Raw genomic sequence first — 21,659 nt, 5'->3', positions numbered from 1 at the left:
TCCCTAATCAACTCAACATAACCCAAACAATCACCATCAACAAACTTACGGAAACCAATCTTATCTATCAAAGAATCAAAATTATCCTTAACATTCAATTTTTCAAGAGTCGGGTAATGAATATACTTAGCTGGAAGTATTTTTCGCTTTGAAATATCTTTGTACCTTTGTTTCTCTTGTGGAGTCGTGAATGTGAGGCACCCTCCGAGATTGGATTCAGCAAGTGGCAAAACACTCATGCCCTTTCCATGTTTCGATCTTTGTCTCACGGCTTGGCATGAATCTGAAATTGTGTTCCATGGAACCGTAGTGGGAGCGGCAATCTTGGATTGCTTTGCGACAGGTGTCTTTTTAGATGACTTGGAAGTTGATGCTTTCCTCTTCGGCATTGTTACAATAATTTCACTCATGGATTTCGATTCACGCAGCTAGAATGCAGGGCGTGGGCTGGTTGCGGATGATTGCTGCTCGGCTGGAGCTTACGGGTACACGGCTACTGGTTCAGGTTGCGCGCGGCTGGTTGCTGCGGGAGATGCTTGCTAGTTCACGCGGGCTGGTTTGCTGCAGGTGTGCTGCAAGCGGCTGGAGAAGAAAACAAATTATGGTGAATTAGGGATTTTGTGAACAATGAATTTTTTTTTCGTTTTTTATTTTTATTTATTTTTAAATTTTTTTAAATAAATAAAAAAAATAAAAGAAAGAAAAATTTTTTTTTTTCATTTTTCGTTTTTATTTTTTGTTTTTATTTTTAATTTTTTTTAAAATAATAAATAAATAAAATAATAAACCTTTTTTTTTTTTTAGTGATAAATCACTTGAGACACTAAAAATTTCAGAAGTACTTTTTTAATAAGCACGTGGGCACGCCTTAAAACTATTTTACTTTAAAATCACAGAAGTACTTATTAGTTAAAACGTGGGCACACCTTACCAAAAATTTTCTTCTAGCCAAAATAAGCAAAAACATTATTTAAACAATCTGAATCAAAATTAAAAACAAAAGATATAACAAAAATCAAAATAAATAAATCCTTTGGGTTGCCTCCCAAAAAGCACATTTGTTTTATATCTTTGGCTAGACACATTCATGCATCAACCTCCATAAATGAGACTCTCGAGAGCCACATCCTCCACAATATTCACCGAAAAACCTTCATAAAAAGGTTTTAACCGATGACCATTAACCTTAAAAACTTTGTCAGAGGTCGGACTCCGAATCTCAACTGCACCATGAGGAAAAATATTAGTAACAATAAAAGGTCCAACCCAGCAAGAACGTAATTTACCCGGAAAAAGTTTAAGCTTAGAATGAAAAAGAAGAACTTTTTGACCAATAGAGAACTCCTTTCTCAAAATCATTCTGTCATGAAATGTCTTCGTCTTTTCCTTGTAAAAAACTTCCTGCACTATAGGGTTAATAACATTCACAGAAAATACCGAATGTTCCTCACTAAGATATTTCATGGCATCATTCATATTGAATTCTATAACCTCTCCATCAAACTCCATAGTGAGAGTTCCTTTATGTACATCCATTTTAGTCCTAGCAGTCTTAAGAAAATGTCTTCCTAGCAAAATTGGGATAGAATTAGAGGAGTTATCCTCTTCCATATCAAGTACATAAAAATCAACAAGAAAAACCAACTCATTAACTTGTATTAAGACATCTTCTAATACCCCATCATGATATGCATTAGACCTATCAGCTAGTTGAATTATCACGCCAGTTTCTTTTAATGGACCAACATTCAAAGATGAATAAATGGAACGAGGCATGACATTAATAGAAGCTCCTAGATTTAACATAGCTTTTTCAACTCTAACACTACCAATTTTATAAGGGATAGTAAACATACCTGGATCCTTGCACTTAGGAGGTAGTTTCTTTTGGAGAACTGCTGAAACATTCTCCCCCATGTGAACTTTTTCATCTCCTCTTAATTTTCTCTTGGAGGTGCACAATTCCTTAAGGACTTTAGCATATCGAGGTATTTGTTTTATATCATATAATAAAGGAATATTTACCTCAACCTTGCGAAATGTCTCAAGGATATCATTCTCTTGTTCCTCCTTCTTGGATTTTGTAAATCGGCTTGGAAAATGAGGAGGTATCACCACAGGTAGGGGTTTCACTCTGGTGGGTTGCGCATCTTGAGATTTAGGCATCAATTCATTCTTCTCAAGCTCATCTTTTACATGCTTTGTCACTTTCTTACTAGGCTCTTGCAACTCATTCTCACTTCTAAGGATGACAGCAATAACATTTCGCTTTGGATTCACCTCAAATTGTGAAGGCAATCTACCTGATACTTGAGACTCTAGACGACTCATTGTAGTCACCAATTGACTCATTTGGCTCTCCAAATTCTGAATGCTTGTTGTAGTTGCCTGCTGAAATTGTTGAGTGTTAGTCGCAAGTGATTTAACAATTTCTTCAAGAGATATACCTGACTTGAAGTTTGACTGTGGAGGTGCTGGTTGTCTTGGTGAGTATTGTTGTGGGAATCCTGACGGCCTAACTCCATAGCTGAAGTTGGGATGATCCTTCCATCCTGGATTATATGTTTGTGCATAAGGATCATACCTCCTCTGAGGCATGCCTGAAAATCCTCCAACTGCATTGGCTTGTTCAACGGGTTCTTCTTGAAGTGTAGGACACATATCAGTTGAATGACCCATATTAGAACAAATGCCACAAGTCTTCACCTGTTGCACATTACTTACAACAAACTTTTTCACAAGAGAGGTAAGTTTATCTAAACGTTGTTCAATAGAAGAAACATTTACCTCATTCACCTTCCTTGAAGTGGGATCTTGTCTGCTGCCAAATTGTTGTGCATTGGCAGCCATATTTGAGATCAACTCCCTTGCTTGAGTAGGGGTCTTGTTCACCAACACGCCTTCACTATCAGCATCTATCATACTCCTATCCATCAATGACAGTCATTCGTAAAAATATTGAATAAGAAGTTGATCAGAAATCTGATGCTGAGGACAGCTGGCACACAATTTTTTAATCACTCCCAATACTCATACAAAGTCTCCCCAAGAAGTTGTCTGATCCCACAAATGTCTTTTCTGATGTTGGCATCACTTGAAGCAGGAAAGTACTTCTCGAGGGAGTGCTTCTTCAAACCATTCTACGTTGTAATCGATCCAGGAGGCAAGTAGTACAACCAGTCTTTAGCTAGCCCATCTAAAGAGAACGGAAAAGCGCGCAGCTTAATCTGCTCTTCAGTCACGCCTTGTGGTCTCATACTTGAACATACAACATGAAAACTCATTGAGATGTTTATGAGGATCTTCACCTGCAAAACCATGAAACTCGGGTAATAAATGAATAAGACCATATTTTAATTCAAAATTTACCTCCAAGTCTACATATTGAATGCAAAGTGGTTGCTGATTCAAGTCTGGTTCAGCTAACTCTCTAAGAGTTCTTTCTACAGGTGCAGCTCTATCCATCACTTGTTCTTCTTAATCGCTAGATGATTCAACCAAATCAGGCACCGTATTTGTTTCAGAAAGCAAAGGCGACGAGGATCGTTGCTTAGCTCGCTTCGTCTGTTGTCTCTGCTTGCGAGCTGTCTTCTCAATTTCAGGATCAAACGAAAGTGTACCTGTACGAGAAGAACGAACCATACACCAAGTAAAATGTAAAAAGGATTAAATAAATGACACCAATCCCCGGCAACGGCGCCAAAATTTGATGGTTTTCGAAGCCAGCAAAAATAAATACCTACTCTAAATAAATTGTATATAGTGATTGAGCAGGGTCGTGTCCACAGAGATCGGTAATTATTTAAATCCTTTTAAAATATAAAATGCAAAATGGGGGAATTGTTGACAATAATAAAAATCAAATTAAAATAACAAGAACGCAAATTAAAATTGTAATTCAAGTTGGGGAAAGCTCTGGTTGAAGGAATTAACTCAACTTGATTCGACTACTGATCATTGATTCAAATATAAATTATTACTACTTATGAATAGACCGGTTATAGCTACTGAGACCCTCTAATAGCCAATCTCTCCTTAACTAGTCGATAACCAAGGTACGACCGGTGGTTATTTCCCTAATCAATAGACAATCCTAGATACGATCATAGGATTTAATCAATTGACAGCCTGAAAAACCAGAGAGACGCAAATCCTAATCAACAAACGCATACGATGGTTCATTTAAATTAGATTGTTTATTCTCATAACACAACTCACTGCTATGTTATTTGTCACAAACATTAAAATCTTCATACGATGAATCCTTTAATTGACAATAGATTAAGTAGATAATTAAATAGTGGCCAATTATCTAATTAACAAACATAATCATGACAATAATTCAGAGAATAAACAAATACCCAAAAAATAATAAAACAATTAAAGCATAAAAAAGATCTCACAGCAGTGATGAATCAAAGCTTCATTAACCTTCAACCAGAATAATATGTTTAGTTCTTCATAGAGAGAAGAGAAAAATTTAGATATATGGTTTCTTTCTTTTCTCTTTTAAAATCCCCTCTTTTCACAATAGATTCCTCCCTTAAATACTCTTCTTTCTCTTCTCCTCTAGAGTTCTTTTTAAAATAAAATACTAATATCTGAAATATCAATATCGTAATTACCAAAATAACCAAAAATACAAAACACATTAAACTAAAAACTGCAGGTCCGTAGTTGACAGCACGCGCCCACGCCTTATCGACAAAGTTCTTCTGATGCTCATAATTTCTCCAAGAAAACAATCATCCTCAAACATCATCTTGTAGCTCAATTGTAGCACCAATCAATAGAATTGCACCTACAAAAATCAAACACAAGTGAATCACTATTATTAAGTGCAAAACACCGATATTAAGGGAAGTAAACAATGCAAAACTAGTGCATAAATTGCACTCTAACAAATTTCTTGTCTCACTTGAACGACTTCGTTAAGTGTCGTTTTGGGTTTAAATAAAGCACGAGAGAAACACGTGCTTAAGGAAGCTGTCAAGTTTGTTAAGAATTAGTTATAACACATGCTCATCACGTGCATTTCTGGATTCATCGTGGTTTGTTGAAGAAGCTGTTATAAACAACTGATTCTGTTACAACATGAGAGAGTGCTAAGGGAGCTAAAAAAGGTAGAGAAGATTCATGAGAAAGCTTCTTGATATACTCTGTAATAAGCTCTGTAAACACGATGTAATCATCTTGAGGAAATCAATAAAGCTGATCCTGGTTTCCCCACACTCTAGCTGAACCATGTTAATTCCTCTATTCTTGCTGCTAGTTCTTTGTTTGCTTTTCAATTCATAGTTTCCTTGTGATTTGATTTGGTTGGTTCTTTTAGCATCTTGATTGTTTGATTTGAGATCTTGGGGAGTAATTGGAGTTGAATTCTAGAAATCTGTCACTCCAAACTCTACAATTGGTATCAAAGCTTGGTATACAAACCAAACACAAGTACGGCTGCTTCGAAGATCGATATGGAAAAATTCACTGGGAAGAATGATTTCAACATGTGGAAGGTCAAGATGGAGACATTGCTGATTATGCAGGGGTTGGGTGATGCTTTAGAACCAGTCACTAAGAAAGATGGAAAAGAAGCCTAGTCATCCTCATCATCATTAACAAAGCAAAAAGTACCATAATCTTGAGTCTTAGGGACTTTGTTATCAGGGAAGTTGCAAAAGAAATAAATAGTTGCTGACTTGTGGGCAAAGCTTGAAAAGGTGTATATGACTAAATACCTAGCTAATAGGATTTACATCAAGAAAAAGATGTTTACACTTAAAATGGCTGATGGGTCATCTCTTGATGACCACATAGATGAGTTCAATAAAGTCTGTGATACACTGGAAATCATTAATGAAGGATTGGATGAAGGGAAAGCATTGCTTCTGGTGAGTTCTCTTCCACCATCATATTCTAAATTTATTGATGCACTCATGTGGGAGGCAAACTTTGTCACTGGATGAAGTTAAGGCTGCTCTGAATACTAGAGGCTGCAAGAGAAGTCAGGGAATATGAATATTGGTGAAGTGTTGGCTGGTAAGGCTAAATTTGATAAGAATGATGGAAAGAAAAAGAAACAAGGAAACAATAAACAAAAGCCCAAAAATAATAAGTGTTTTTAGTACCATAAAGAAGGGCACTTCAAGAGAGATTGTCCAGAAATCAAGAATAAGAAAAATGAGCAGAATGGGGCTGCAGCAACTACTGAGAAAGAAGGGTATGAGTCAGTTGGGGTATGTGTGGCTACAGAACATGTGCCAAAAGGTACCTAGATTCTAGACTCAAGTTGTACATTTCATATGTGTCCCTTTAAGGATTACCTGTGAAATTATCAGAGACTGATGGGGGAAGGGTAATGATGGGAAATAATGCAATATGTAGAATTGTTGGGATGGGAAATGTAAATCTTAAGTTGGATGATGGTATAATAAGGGAATTAAAGGAAGTTAGATATGTTCTTGAACTCAAAAGGAACCTAATATCCCTAGGAATGCTTGACTAAATGGGGCTTAGTATTAAGCTTGAATCTGGTGAGTTGAGGATTTCAAATGGTGATGGGGTTGTCATGAAAGGTTATTAAAGAAATGGGGTATATGTCTTGGATGGTGAGGCCATAACAGGCTTGTCAGGAGTGTCAATCAGCTCAGGTAATGATAATACCTTACTGTGGCACTTAAGATTAGGACATATGAGCTTAAAGGGGTTGAAGGAGTTATAGAAGAAAGGGGTTTTGAGAAATGGAAAAATTTCATACTTGGATTTTTGTGAAGACTGTGTCTTAGGCAAAACAACTAGGAACAATTTCAGCAAGTCATTTCATTTAACCAAGGGCATCATTGAATATATACATTCAGACCTTTGGGGATCTGCACAAACAATGTCACTAGGTGGAAACAACTTTTTTCGTCCTTCATTGATGACTATTCAAGGAAAGTATGGGTATATGTCTTGAAGCACAAGGACCAGGTATTTGGAAAGTTCAAAGAATAGAAATCTCTGGTTGAAAATCAATTGTTCTGAGGGTTAAAAAACTTAGGCCTGACAATGGCCTTGAGTTTTGTAATTAGGAGTTTGATAGTTATTGTGGAAATCATGGCATTGCAAAACATAGAACTGTAAGGTTGACACCTCAACAAAATGGATTAGCCAAGAGAATAAACAGAACCCTAATGGAAAAAGTAAGGAGTATGCTGGTTCAGTCACAACTTCGAAAGAACTTGTGGGCTGAGACACTATTGACAACATGCTACCATGTTAATCTCAGTCCTTCTGCTGTACTTGAGTTCAAAACTCCATTTGAAATATGGCATGAGAAACCAGCAAATTATGACAACCTCAAAGTGTTTGGATGTCCAACATATGCATATGTCAATCAAAGGAAATTGGCCCTAAGGGCTCTCAAGGGTCAGTTTATTGGATATCCTGAAGGAGTTAAGGGGTTTAAACTATGGTGTACAGACCTTAATCCCCCTAGGTGCAAAATCAGTATGGATGTAGTGTTTAATGAAAAAGCTACCTTGGATATAAAGAAACCTTATGACAAAGATGCACAAAAGGATGGAAACAAGACCAAAGTTTACTTTGAGGTGGAGCCCTTCAGTAAAGAGACTTCAAGAGATGAAGATGATACAGATCATGGATTTGATAACCGGGAAGATGATCAGGAAAGGCAGACAGAAGCTTAGCATCAGGATACCAGCTGACCAAAGACAGAGAGAAAAGAAAAATAAGAGCACTACAGAGATATGGATATGCAGACCTGATAGCCTATGCCCTGGCAGCATCTCATCAAATTGTTGAGGATGAGCCTAAGAGTTACAAGGAGGCTATCCAAAATTCATATAAAAATGAATGGAAGAAGGCTATGGATGAAGAAATCTCTTCATTATAGAAGAACAATACATGGGAGCTTGTGAAGAGGCCTGGAAATAGAAGAATAGTTGGCTGCAAGTGGATCTTTAAAGTCAAAGATGGTTTAACAGCTACTGAACTAAAGGGTATACTCAGAGGGCATGAGTGGATTTTAAAGAGGATTTCTCACCTGTAGTTAGGCATGCATCAATAAGAGTATTATTGGCTTTAACAGCTGTAAAGGACATGGAGCTTAATCAAATCGATGTCAAGACTGCTTTTCGGCATGGAAGACTACATGAGGAAATTTTAATGAAACAGCCTGAGGGGTGTGTTGATTCTAAGAAAGCTGACTGTGTGTGTTTGTTGAAAGTCAGTGTATGGGCTGAAGCAATCACCCAGGCAATGATATCTTAGATTTGATGAGTTTATGGTTACTCATGGTTATCTGAGTTGCAGCTTTGATATTTGTGTTTACTACAAGGTGATAAAATCAGATAGCTACATATATATGATATTATATGTAGATGACATGCTGATAGCTTGTAGTGATAGAGAGGAGATTGAGGCCTTGAAGTAGCTGCTCAGTTCAGAATTTGATATGAAGGATTTGGGTCTAGCCAAGAAGATATTGGGAATGGAAATTATAAGGAACATAAGGAAGTGTACCATGATTCTTTCTCAGAGAAAGTATCTAGAAAAGGCACTTGAAACCTTTAGGATGTCAAGCTGCAAATCAATAGTGACCCCTTTGGCATCACACTTTAAGTTGTCAAGCTTACAATGTCTAAGAACAGATGAAGAAAGGGGTCAAATGACAAAAATTCCTTATGCAAATACTGTTGGTTGCATGATATATGCAACGGTCCTTACAAGACCTGACATATCACATGCCTTAAGTGTTATAAGCAGGTTTATGGCTTCACTTAGTAAAGAACACTAAAAGGCTGTAAAATGGGTGCTAAGATATTTGAAGGGTACTCGGGGATATAGTCTGGTATTTGGAAGATCAGATGGTAAAAATGCAGGCCTTTGGGGTTTTGTTGATTCAGATTTTGCTGGGGACTTAGACAAGAAAAGATCTTTAACATGTTATTTGTTTATACTTGATGGTTGCTTGGTTAACTGGAAGGTAAGCCTACAACATGTTGTTGCTCTGTCAACAACTGAGGCTAAATATACAGCTGCAATAGAAGCTGTCAAGGAGGCTTTATGGCTAAAAGGTTTGATAGTTGAATTGGGAATAAAGCAAGAGACCGTTGAAGTTTACTGTGACAGTTCAAGTGCAATTTACTTAAGCAAGAACCCAGCACACCATGAAAAAACTAAACACATTGATATCAAATTGCATTTCATAAGAAATGTGATTTCCAAAGGTGTAATTAGGATGGTGAAGGTGCAAACTGACAATAACCCTGCTAACATGCTAACCAAGGTCATCCCTACAACTATGTTCAAGAGCTGCTTGGACATAGCTGGACTTAGTAATTTCTAACATGCTCAAGTTGGAGGAATCAAGATCAGGGGTGATTTGTTCAAGGTGGAGAATTGTTGTGTTGTGAAGCAAATCAAGATAGATGAAACGCCAGATTGATCATGCGTTTTGCATCAATGTTAATTACAATACGACAATTGATGTTGCGTTTTGGTGAGCAATTTCTTGTCTCACTTGAACGACTTCGTTAAGCGTCATTTTGGGTTTAAGTAAAGCACGAGAGAAACACGTGCTTAAAGAAGCTGATCAAGTTTGTTAAGAATTAGTTATAACACATACTCATCACGTGCGTTTCTGGATTCATCTTGGCTTGTTGAAGAAGCTGTTATAAACAGCTGATTCTGTTACAATAGGAGAGAGTGCTAAGGGAGCTAAAAGGGTAAAGAAGATTCATGAGAAAGCTTCTTGATATACTCTGTAATAAGCTCTATAAACATGATGTAATCATCTTGAGGAAATCAATAAAGTTGATCTTGGTTTCCTGTGGATGTAAGCTAGTGTGAACTAGCTGAACTACGTTAATTCATGTGTTCTTGCTGCTAGTTCTTTGTTTTCTTTTCAGTTCATAGTTTCCTTTTGATTTGATCTGGTTGATTCTTTTAGCATCTTGATTGTTTGATTTGAGATCTTAGGAAGTAATTGGAGTTGAATTCTAGAAATCTGTCACTCCAAACTCTACACTTCCTGAACGACTCCTCTCTATTCATTTAGTTTGCAGCCAAGCAATTGAAATCCCATCAATTTATATTTTTTTCTTTTTTAGAAATGCAGATTTTTGAGTAATAGTTAAATAATTTGGTGGAAATTACAAATGTGTCATGATTGAGAAAAAACTGAAAGCTTTGTTCTTCCTAAACTTCCTCACTCTCTTTGTTTAGCTTGCAGCCAAGTGAAAAACATATAGGTTGAAAGAATTTTAATTGTAAAAGGTGTTTGATTATAAAGGAGTAATAAAAGGATCAGATTTAAAATAAATTATTCCATAGGGTCTATTTTAATTTAGAAGAAATTTATAAGTGGGATACCACTCAACTGCTATATCACTTAAAATGTGTTTTAAGATTAATATTTGGGATTTGAGGTTAAAATTATAATTACAACAATAAAAATAATAAATGGGGTGTTATTACCCAAAAAAAAAAGTGAGGTGGAATTATTATCAGTTTATCACCCTTATTTTGGAGAAAAAAATTCAAATAGCAACGTTCATCGCCTCTGAACCTGGCACCTCTCTTCTCCTGCTCTCTGTAGGCATCCATCCTCTTCTCTATTGCCATTGCCGATCTGAATTAACCTCTCCGCTGGCGCCGTCAGAATTAACTGGTCTCTCCGTTGATGACACGGATATCGGCTATAAATTTAGCGGAGCTGCAGAGAAAGAGTTTTTAACTTACAAGAAGTAGCAACTGCCGAGCAAGCATTCCTCTCATTCACTCGCCTCGAGGCAGTTCACTTATATGAATACGGCAGCAAGCAGCGGAGCCATGAAACTGCAGCCGCACAAGGCTTACAGGACTCGCCAATCGGGCTCTTCGGCAAAAAGAAACCCAAATCTGAATTTAAATAAACAATATTATTCCTTTGCTTTTGCTGATTTTAATTATCATTTATTGTTATTATCATCTAACAGGCATTTGGTTTTACTTCATCTGTGAAAGCCAAGCGATCACAGATGCGAGCGACAGAGAAAGAGCAACGTCGGCTTCACATTCCGACTATAGACCGCTCTTATGGTGAACCACCACCATATGTGGTTGTAGTTCAGGAACCCCCCAGGTTTTGCATTATTAATTTTGTTTAAAAAAATAAATTTCATTTATTATGCCTTAATTCAGTAATAAATTTTGAAATTTTTAGATGGTGATTTTAATTTATGAAATGGTGGTGGCAGATTGGCTAGTCTTTGTTAATAAAGTGTCTTATTAAGCATTACACTAAGCATAAAGTACCTGAGGTTCGAGGACCTGTTACTGTTGTATCAGGTTAGGTTTGATCTAGTTTATGTAATTTCTTTGTTAGATTTGAAATACAATGGAATTCATTCAGAGGGATTTGATGAAATACGTTAGGAAAGAAAAGGCAGCTACAATTTGTGGATTGCCCGAATGATATCAATAGCATGATTGATTGTGCAAAGATTGCTGACTTGGCACTGCTTCTCATTGATGCAAGTCACGGTTTTGAAATGGTGAGATGTCATTTCGAACACTTCTATTTGGTTTGGACTTCACTGCATATGTGTGTCGATGGAGCTGCTGCTGCTCCTTTTTCCTTTTGCGATCTCCATAACATAGTTTTATGTTATTGGTTTTGTATGATTTTCTGTTTTCCTGTGTCTAAGGAGTTAAGCATATATTTAATAACAATGCAGTTAAAACAATTTCGAATTTTGGTAACTGGGTTTTGTTTCTTACAGGAAACTTTTGAGTTCCTTAATTTAATGCAAAATCATGGATTGCCAAAGTTTATGGGAGTTCTTACTCACCTTGATAAGTTCAAGTATAAGAAGAAACTAAGAAAAATGAAGCAGCATCTCAAGCATCGCTTCTAGACAGAAACATACTATGGAGCAAAACTATTTAAATTATCTGATCTCATTCATGGGAAGTATTATATACAGTATGTTGTGTTATGGACATCTCACCCAATATTGTAGTTAAATTAGTAGTTTCAAATCGTAGAATTCTTTTTGAGGTTAATTTTTTCTTTTTTCTTTCCCTAATTCATTAGGTGCACAAAAACAGATATTTGCAATCTTACAAAGTTTATTTCTGTTAAGAAGTTTCCTTCTTTGCACTGGAGAACTTGTCGTCCTTATGTTGTGGTTGATCGTTTCGAAGATGTTACTCCTCCTGAAAGAGTGCATATGAATAATAAATGTGACAGAAGCATCACAATTTATGGTTATCTACGAGGTTGCAATCTGAAAAAGGGAACTAAGGTTATGCATTGTAAAGCACTTAACCTCACAATTGCCATTGGAAATTTTTTCTTTTGAGAATATGCTTAAGGGTTTATTTTAGTTTATTTTTTTCCTTTTTATACAATTAAAGATGAGAAGCAGGTTCATTTCTCAACATAAGGTTATTGTTGCATATGGTGTTTCTGAAAATTTAATGAGTTTTGGACATATGTTACTTTAAGCTTAGGTGGTTTTAGGACCTACTTTTCATCTATATGGCCATTAGGCAAGGACTTCTTTATCATTCTGGTGAAAATTGGATGTAAGTTGTGATGAAAAAGAACTTGATTAAGCATAACTTAGAGAGGTCTTATTTCATAATAAGCAAATCTCAACCTCATTGGCTTCATGGATGCAGGTTTTATATGTAAAATGTAAAATTCAGATTTGGAAAAGGTGATCAATTAGCAATTTGTAAAAAATTTTTCCCCTTGGTTATGCTTAAGTTACATAGAGCTTTGTGCATTTGGCTTAGCAATGCCTGATATGGACGTACATTGAAGGTGAAACTATAAGAAACATTAGGACAAAAGCTGACTAATGAGAATTTTCTTTTTTCTATGACAGAGTTGCAATTTACATGGCATGTTAGTTAGCATGACAGCCCTGAAGGTCATTTGAGGCTTATGGATTAAGATTGTTAACCTTCTATTAAATGTTCATCTATCTTGCCTTTATCCAATCAATTAAACATTTATAATCAAATGTTCTTTCTTTGAAACTGGTGCACATTGCTGGTGTTGGTGACTACAGTTTAGCTGGGGTACAGGGTTAGCTGATCCATGTCCTTTACCTTCTGCTGCCAAAAAGAAGGGACTACGTGATAAGGAAAAAAATTTTTATGCACCCATGTCTGGCCTTGGGGATCTCCTTTATGACAAGGACGCTGTCTATATAAACATCAATGACCACTTTGTTCAATTTTCTAATATGGATGATGAAAATGGAAAATTAAACTGTAGAGATTTACTATTTTGTTTCTTTTTTTTTTTGGGTTGATACATAAAAACCTTTAATATCTTTTGTGGATCTTGTTTTGAATAATATAAAATGGAAATAGCTCTTGTATTCTTGATGATATATTCTTTTGACTTATACAACCTGGCAGGATAAAGAGGCAAATATCTTGTCATCTTCACTGTTACCAGGAAAGGCTCAAGATGTTGGTGAAATGTTGGTAAAATTGTTTCAAAATACCAAATATTCAATTGATGAGAAGTTTGAAAAGAGCTTCATTTCTGTTTTCAGCCGGAAGCCTAATATCTCATCAGATGCTACCAACAATGCAAAGATATGGATGATGATACAGATTATACTCATGACAAGTAGTATCAAACTGAGGAAGTGAATGCCGATGGGTTTCGTGAAAAAACACGTCGCTGTGGAAATGGAAGATTCAAAGTCCTCAGATGAAGATGCAGATATTAAAAAGGGTGAAATATTAAAAAGTGTTAGCGATTCTGATGAAGATAACTTTGTGGAATATGTTGAATTTAATGAGGTACAGCATCGTAGAAGAGCTATCTTTGGATATGGTGTAGATTCTGGTGATCAGAAGGTACTTAATTGTGACTGGTATTATCTCCATTTTTCACGAACCAATGTGTTAATACTTAATCGGGAAGGGGTGGCGGAGTGTCAAGAAACCATATTTCAGTTTTTGTTTCTTTATAGATGCTGGTCTATGTCTCCTTGCTTTGTTGAATCTGGTATATATTGAACTCGATGCACGTATTCTTTGAGGCCATGTCAACACCTCACACTTGTCAAAACTATGCGGTTGTGCATATCCTAGATTTGAATGTTTTGATAATGTAGCCATACAGGATTTTCTAAAAGTTATGTAACTTTTATAATAAAACCATTTCATCTTTTATTTGTTGCTTTGTAAACTTCCATTGCCCCTTGGTCTTGATGCTATGTGTTGTACATGTCACTTCATAATTTAAGTGGCTTTTCTTTTGTGGGGCAAGCTTTAGAAATTGGGCTTTTACTAGTCATCACCTTTATTATGCTTTTTTATTTTCTCAAATATGTTTCTTTCGCAACTCAGTTCACATGTAGTATCTAGCCGCACCTTTTATTTACAATAATAATGTTCCGCATTTTTGCTTCATTGCAGGATTCATATGAAGAGGGTGAGGATGATGACAGTGATGAGGGCGCAGATGATGACAACGACACTGTTGATAATCAATTATCTTCTGGTACAGAGGAAAGGGAGGATAATGGTATTTCTTTCATACTTACTATTATTGTGATGCAATATTCAGTACTGGACTTAAAGGAGAATACGTCCCCTCTTTTATTTGTAACTATAGTTTATATATAGCTGACATGAGCCAAGTTAAGACGAGTAGAGTGGTGTTTTCAATCATGAAATGCAATACGATGTTTCCATTGAATAATTGTCTCTACAAATGCTAAATAGTTTAAATGGATATTTTCTCTGTTTTGATTTTTCTGTGGAATTTTCTTTTCAGTTTCTGAACAGTCTTAATTGTTGCGCTATATGAAGATGACATGGAAAATAAATTAATGTTGACTAAGTCCTCCTTGAGACGATGCACGAATCTCATTCAGCTTGTATACCGGAAATCAGCATCAACATCAGAAACTGTCCAAAGAAGTGCACGATAGTAGCAAGGGTGAAGAAAATGATGATGATGAATTTTTTAAGCCGAAGGTCAAAGGAAATAAGGTCTGTCTTGATATTATTTGTACGGTTATTTACTTGATTGTTTTTTTTTCTTAATTTGAGGTTTTGCTCAACAAGTAATACTTTTAGATGTGTTGTTAGTTTTAGCATTGATACACAAGCTTGATGTTAACTGAATGTAGTTTGTATTTGCATAGTCTCTAATTCCTGTTCATTTATTGCAGAAGTTGAGAGAATGATTGGATAGTGGGATTGTCAATACTGATGAGTGTTCCAAATTTAAAAGTTACGGAGATCTTAAAAGCTGGAAACAGGAAGAAGCATATGAAAGCATCCGAGACCGTTTTGTTATGGGTGATTGGTCCAAAGCTGCTCAGAAAAATCAAGTTTCAAAGGGTAAATCTGAAGATGATGACAGTGATGATGCTGTCTATGGTGATTATGAAGATTTAGAAACATGTGAGAAGCATGAAGGGCAATGTGAGGATAATTCTGGCAGTGAAGGAATTGAGAATGAAGATGAATCAGCAGTTGAGGAGTGGAGATTGAAAAAGCTCACACTACGTGCAAAATTCGATGCACAATATCCTTTTTCTTTTGACTAATACGATGTTTATTATATTTATTATGCATGGATCTTGTACCACTGCCTGCTCCATCTCCATTGATGGATTTTTTTTGTCCATGAATTTGGGTGTGGCTGTAGTGGGATGATGCATCCCTCATCTGTTGATAGTTTTGCTAAAAGACATTAGTGAAGTTTGGTTGTTGTAAGTTGTATTAGAGAAACTATATTTTGGTTTTAGTAGAATCTGCTTTGATGGCCTTTGACTTTGATTTACATATGATGCATCTGAATCTCCTGAGGAGGAAATGCATGAAAAAGATGTGGCAAAGTTTCATTGTGTCCAGCCTAACGAAATTGGACTGGTTGACAAGGTAGACTTTGTTTGCATCATAATGTGTTCTGCATGCTGCTGTTATGTTTTGAGTGCTAACTGGTGTTTGGTTCTTCCTGATGAAGGAGAAGATTGAATTTCGCAAAACAAATGAATATAGCTGAGCTCAATGATCTTGACGAGGTCACTCGATTAGAGGGTTTTCAAACAGGAACATATCTTGGAATGGAGATACATGATGTTCCTTTTGAGATGGTTGAATATTTTGATCCTTGCCATCCTGTTTTGGTTGGAGGAATTGGTCTTGGCAAGCAAAATGTTGGATACGTGCAGGTATGAATACTCAAATAACCTTAAAGGTGCTGTGGTGATATATGTTTTCTACTTCTCCCTTAATTTGGGCTGTCTTCTCTTTCTATCCTTTTCAAATACATCTCAAAACTTTGTGGATGTTTGTTGGATAAAACATATTGGTAATTATGTGCTGCTTAACTCAAAAGACAGACTCAGTCATCCTGGAAAAGAGAACTTGCTCATGAATTATTTGATAAAAACTCCTTTTTTATTTAGTCAAGTTTGATGCCTGAAACCATGTGTGTATTATGGGACAAAGTTTGTTTTTAACTTCTTGTGGGTTTTTTTCATTGTATAATTTCAGAATATATTTTCCTTTCATTCTTAGTGATTTGTAGGTGTTATATTTTCATTTTTGTCATTGTAACGAGTGGACTGGTGCTGCACACTGTATTTTTTTCCTTGGTTCTTCCCTAATCAATAAGATTAATTAATCCTTATTTTTTATATTGAAAATGATGGCCTACAAGTTCACAGCTAAAGTCATTGCATTAAATTTGGTAGAACTTCGGGATATATTCTTTTATTTTAATTTTTCTATGTAATATATTTTTCTTGTTTCATCTCAAGGCTACAAGATTTTTCACGGCTTTGCTTCCAGGCGAGGTTAAAGCGACACAGATGGTGGCACAAGAAGGTACTCAAGAGTAGAGATCCCATTATTGTTTCTATTGGATGGAGGCGTATCCAAACCGTCCCTGTTTATGCCATAGAGGACCGTAATGGGCGGCATCGCATGCTGAAGTACACTCCAGAACACATGCATAGCCTTGCCATGTTCTGGGGTCCTCTTGCCCCGCCTCAGATGGGTAGTTGCTGTCCAAAATTTATCCAACAATCAGGTCAGCATTCTCTAGTTGCTACAACCAGTCTATATTTCAAAGGGATGATTTTTGTGCATTTCATGTGAAGATTATGTTTCACCTCACATCTTTTTATTAGTTATCTCTAATAATTAGCATTATTAGTTATCTCTATAACTTGTGATAATATAGTGATAGACTATTTTTGTTTTTATCTTTTTATTTTCTTCAAATTAACATTATTTAGTTTCATAATTTTTCTTAATATTTTTCAGATAAAAACATCATAAACTACAATAAAATTGATTAACATATACTAATTTAGAATAGTCAGAGATTGTATTTAATTGAATATGATTTATATTATGATAATATATTATATTATTTATATTCTTTGAGATGTTTATTATTTGTTTCACATTTATAACTTATAAGGTCATAAATATAAAATACTAGTTTTTAGATTTTTTAAGTTAAAAAATAATTTAATTCAGACAAAAAAAACATATTATTCATATTCAGAAATTCAGTTATATTGAAAATTCAGACTAATTTAGATCTATTTAAATTTTAGGAAAAAAATTGCCACCTAAGAATAATAATAAACTCTCATATGAATAAAGTTCTTCATTAATTCTTGAATTTTGAGATAATCCAATAATTCTCCGTCTTGCTACCTTTCCAGATATGGAATGAAAGATGTGCCTATTCTTTCAAAAAGGGAAAAAGAGAAAGACGTGCATATCTTCTCTTTTATTTGGCCATCTCTAAGGTGCCACTTGGCACCCTACCCCTCCATTTGTCTTCTAGCAAATGCATCGTTGGATGAAAATCAAGCTCAGCTACTGTGTAATAGCACACGTCACACATAAAATAAGATTGTGATAGGGGTAATGAAAAAGTAATAATTTTGTAGCAACAATGTAGTTATAGGTAACAATTCTATTGTTGTTCTACTGTACCAATAATAACGTGAGGTGGAACAACATCATGCATGAATCAAGGCGCTATTGAAGCATGCCAAAACGCAAAGAAACGTGTAGCACAAGAAAGTTGCAGGATCGAAAAAATAGGCCACGCACCTGTACCATCCCCAATATTTTATTTCCAAACAATTTTGTAATTAATGAAATTCTCATTACTTATTTTCTAAATGTTTTTCATTGTTGTGAACATAAAAATTATTTTCTTGTTGCTATTAATAACAGTATTGCTACAATTTCTTTTTTTGCTAATCCCCCATACAAATTGCTATTAATGTCAAGTTCATTGTTTCTAAAAAATCATTTGATTTATGGATGATGTTGTTGCTCCTCACATTATTATTGATACAGTAGACCAACAACAGACTTGTTACCTATGACTATATTGTTGCTACAAAAGTAGTTACCTTTTTACTACCCCTATCACCAATCTATTCTAAATGTCACGTGTGCTTATTACTACCGTAGACCGAGCTTGATTTTCATCCAACGGTGCATTTGCTAGAAGACAAATGGAGAGATTTGGTTCCCAAGTGGCACCTAGACGTGGCCAAAGCCCAAAGAAAAGAGAAGATATGTAGAGATATGCACGTCTTTCCATCTTTTGCTTTTTGAAAGGATAGACACATCTTTCTTTCTATATCTTGGGAGGAATAATTTTGGTAGCAGGATGAAGAACTATTAGGTTATCGCAAAATTTAGGATTAATAGAAAACTTTATTCATATGAGAGTTTAAATACTCTTAGATCATGTAATGCAATTACATATCTAAGTTTTAGACAAGTGTAAAACTGTTGGTATAAATAGATTCATATCCTTTAAAAATTATTTATTTATTTATTTTATTGAATTAATAAAAATTTTATTTTCCTTTGAAAAAAAAAAAAAAAAAAAAAAGACAATGGACAGATGAACCAATAATTGAGCTGCCTATTTGGGCGTGCAGGAATTAAGGCTGCCTAATACTACCCCATTAAGTAAGCCATACAAAATCTAAATGGCAACACATGGACCGACATATCATTGTCTTATCTCTATATACATCATTAAAGTACCGAGTCTTCCTTTCCAAAATGAAAAAGCACCTAGTCTAGTCCAGCACATGATGATTTTTATGTAATTAGTAATTACTTATGCAGTAATGATAGAGTTACAATCACCTTGTATAATTACATACAAATTAATATAACATGATGATCTTCATGCCATTTTGATTTATACACACTAATTTGTGCAAAATTGTTTGTGGCTATATATCATCATTGTTATTTATCTCATCATTAAAGTACATAGACAAAGAACATGTGTCAAACAAAATTTTCATATTTTATGTAATTATTTATCTCATAATATTCTATAATTTTTATCTGATATTTCATGAGTGTCCACCCGATGATAATTGGGTATGTGAAGCATCGCTGGTAACTGAAAATACTACAGTATATATTGTTATTTTTAAACTACAATTTTTATTGAATATAACATTAGGAGCAACCAGGCAAGACATGCATGTCTTATACAATTAATAGGGCCTCAATAATGAACCCATTATTTTCCCCTAAAAGCAAGTTATACTTTAGAGGTGTTGACGCAATTGACTTGCTGACCTCAGGTGACTCTTAACTCATTTGCTCTCTCGAGTTGGTTAGTTGCTATAAATTTGGCTTTCAGTGTGTTTCTTTGTATATCTTTCTTTGATGTTTATTTCTATCTAATCATTCAATTCTTGTTGTATCATCTTTAATTGTTCTCTACTGTGCATTTCCCAATGGTGTTTCCTATTACCTGTTTTAAATTCTTCTCAGTCATGTTCTCGATGCTATTCCATGTTTTGGATTTTCCACACACCGCTTATTCCGATTCTATGGAGGAAGCTCATGTACTTTTAAATGGAAAACTAGCCTTCAAAATCATAATGGTTCTCTCTTGCCTTCGTGGACTCTTAATAATACAACCAAAATAAGCCAGTGTGATTGGTTTGGAATTCATTGCAACCATGCCGAAAGAGTCAATAGCATGGACCTCACAAGTGCAGGCTTAAAAGGTACACTTCGTGATTTCTCATTATCATCGTTTCCTCTTCTTGCGTTTCTTAATCTTAGCTTAAATTAATTCTTGGAAATCATTCCGGCACAATTTGGCAACCTTTCAGTGCTCAAGCTCATTGATTTATCTGTTAATCAGTTTTCTGGAAAAATACCGCCAAAAATTGGCCACTGACTCATTTGAAGGTATTTTACTTGTTTATGAATTGGCTAAGCGGCTCAATTTCACGTGAAGTAGGCAGATTAAGCTTTTTCAATGAACTTTCTTTGTGCTCTAACTTTTTGGAAGGTTCAAACCCTCTTCTTTGTGTAACTCGACAAATTTGGCGACCTTGTATGATATCAATGCCCTTTCTGGTTCAATTCCAAATGAAATAGGAAACTTAAAATTCTTTTCCAATCTACAAATGTCCAATTATACATTCAGTGGCTCAATCCTTCTTTCTTTAGGTAACTTGGCCAACTTGGCTATTGTATCTTGATATCAATGCAATTTCTGGTTCAATCTTGGATGAAATAAGAAACTTGAAATCTCTTTTCAATCTACGATTGGGTGACAATACACTAAGTGGCTCTATCCCTCTTTCTTTGGGTAACTTGACTAACTTGGCTACCTTGTATCTTGATAGTAATGCACTTTCTGGTTCAATTCTGAATGAAATCGGAAACTTGAAATCTCTTTACTATCTAGAATTGACTAGCAATACACTCAGCGGCTCAATCCCACTGCCTTTGGGTAATTTGACTAATTTGGTTGTCTTAGAATTGAGTGACAATAAACTTAGTGGCTTAATCCCTCCTTCATTTGGTAACTTGACCAACTTAACTACCTTATATGTTTATAAAAATTCAATTTTTGGTTCAATTCTGGATGAAATAGGAAACTTGAAATCTCTTTCCATTATAAATTTGAGTTTAAATAAACTCAATGGCTCAATCCCTCTTTCTTTAACGAACTTGACCAACTCATTAGAGGTTGTTTGTCTTTCTTCTAATCATATTGTTGGTGAGATTCCATTAGAACTTAGGAAGCATAGTTCTGTGGTCTAACTAATTTTGAGTGGTAATCAACTTTCTAGACGATTATCTCCGGAACTTGGATCACTTATTCAACTCGAGTACCTTGGCCTAACTAAGAATAGACTATGCAACTCAATCTTAGAAAGTCTCAGCAAATTGGTTAAATTGCATTACTTAAATTTGAGTAACAATCAATTTAGTTAGGAAGTTCCAAATAAATTTGAGAAGTTGATTCATCTTTTAAAGTTAGTTTTGAGTCATAACATTTTCGAAGAAGAGATACTATCTCAATATGTTGTATATAAAGCTTGGAGAAGCTGAATCTCTCCACAATAACCCATCTAATTTCATTCCAAGATGCTTTGAGGAAATGCATTGGCTGTCACGAATTGACATATCTTACAATGCGTTACAGGGACCGATTCCTAACAGCACAACATTCAGAGATGCTCCAATGAAAGCATAACAAGGGAACAAAAGATTGTGTGGAGATATCAGAGGTTTTCCATCTTGTAAAGTATTCAAGTCACGTAAGCAAACCTTGAGAAAGATTTGGGTTGTTATGTGTTTCCTCTCTTTGATTGGATTGT

The 21,659-nt window shown here is 35.3% G+C and overlaps 1 protein-coding gene and 1 pseudogene across 1 annotated transcript; one reads left to right on the top strand and one right to left on the bottom strand.

Moving 5' to 3' along the window:
• Positions 1 to 1,092: 1,092 nt before the first annotated feature.
• On the bottom strand, positions 1,093 to 2,934 carry LOC112096439. Its single transcript, XM_024179869.1, has 3 exons — positions 2,448 to 2,934; positions 1,857 to 2,318; positions 1,093 to 1,151 (listed from the first exon to the last, which is right to left on the bottom strand). The coding sequence occupies exons 1-3, from the start codon at positions 2,932 to 2,934 to the stop codon at positions 1,093 to 1,095; spliced, it is 1,008 nt and encodes a 335-aa protein (XP_024035637.1).
• Positions 2,935 to 8,449: 5,515 nt separating this feature from the next.
• On the top strand, positions 8,450 to 17,074 carry LOC18033663 (annotated as a pseudogene).
• Positions 17,075 to 21,659: the final 4,585 nt, after the last annotated feature.

This window comes from Citrus clementina, unplaced genomic scaffold (genome assembly GCF_000493195.1).
Source record: "Citrus clementina cultivar Clemenules unplaced genomic scaffold, Citrus_clementina_v1.0 scaffold_8, whole genome shotgun sequence".
NCBI lineage: Eukaryota > Viridiplantae > Streptophyta > Magnoliopsida > Sapindales > Rutaceae > Citrus > Citrus x clementina.
This window is presented reverse-complemented; position numbering and strand designations above follow the sequence as displayed.

Bases quoted from the DNA above. Each gene is read 5' to 3' on its own strand.
- LOC112096439 (XM_024179869.1), bottom strand. From the start codon at position 2,934: ATGGATAGGAGTATGATAGATGCTGATAGTGAAGGCGTGTTGGTGAAC. The intron at 2,319-2,447 runs GTATATCTCTTG...TGAGTCGTCTAG, and splicing joins ACAGTCAAACTTCAAGTCAG to AGTCTCAAGTATCAGGTAGA. The intron at 1,152-1,856 runs GTATGTTTACTA...CTTTTTATGAAG, and splicing joins TCCTAAGTGCAAGGATCCAG to GTTTTTCGGTGAATATTGTG.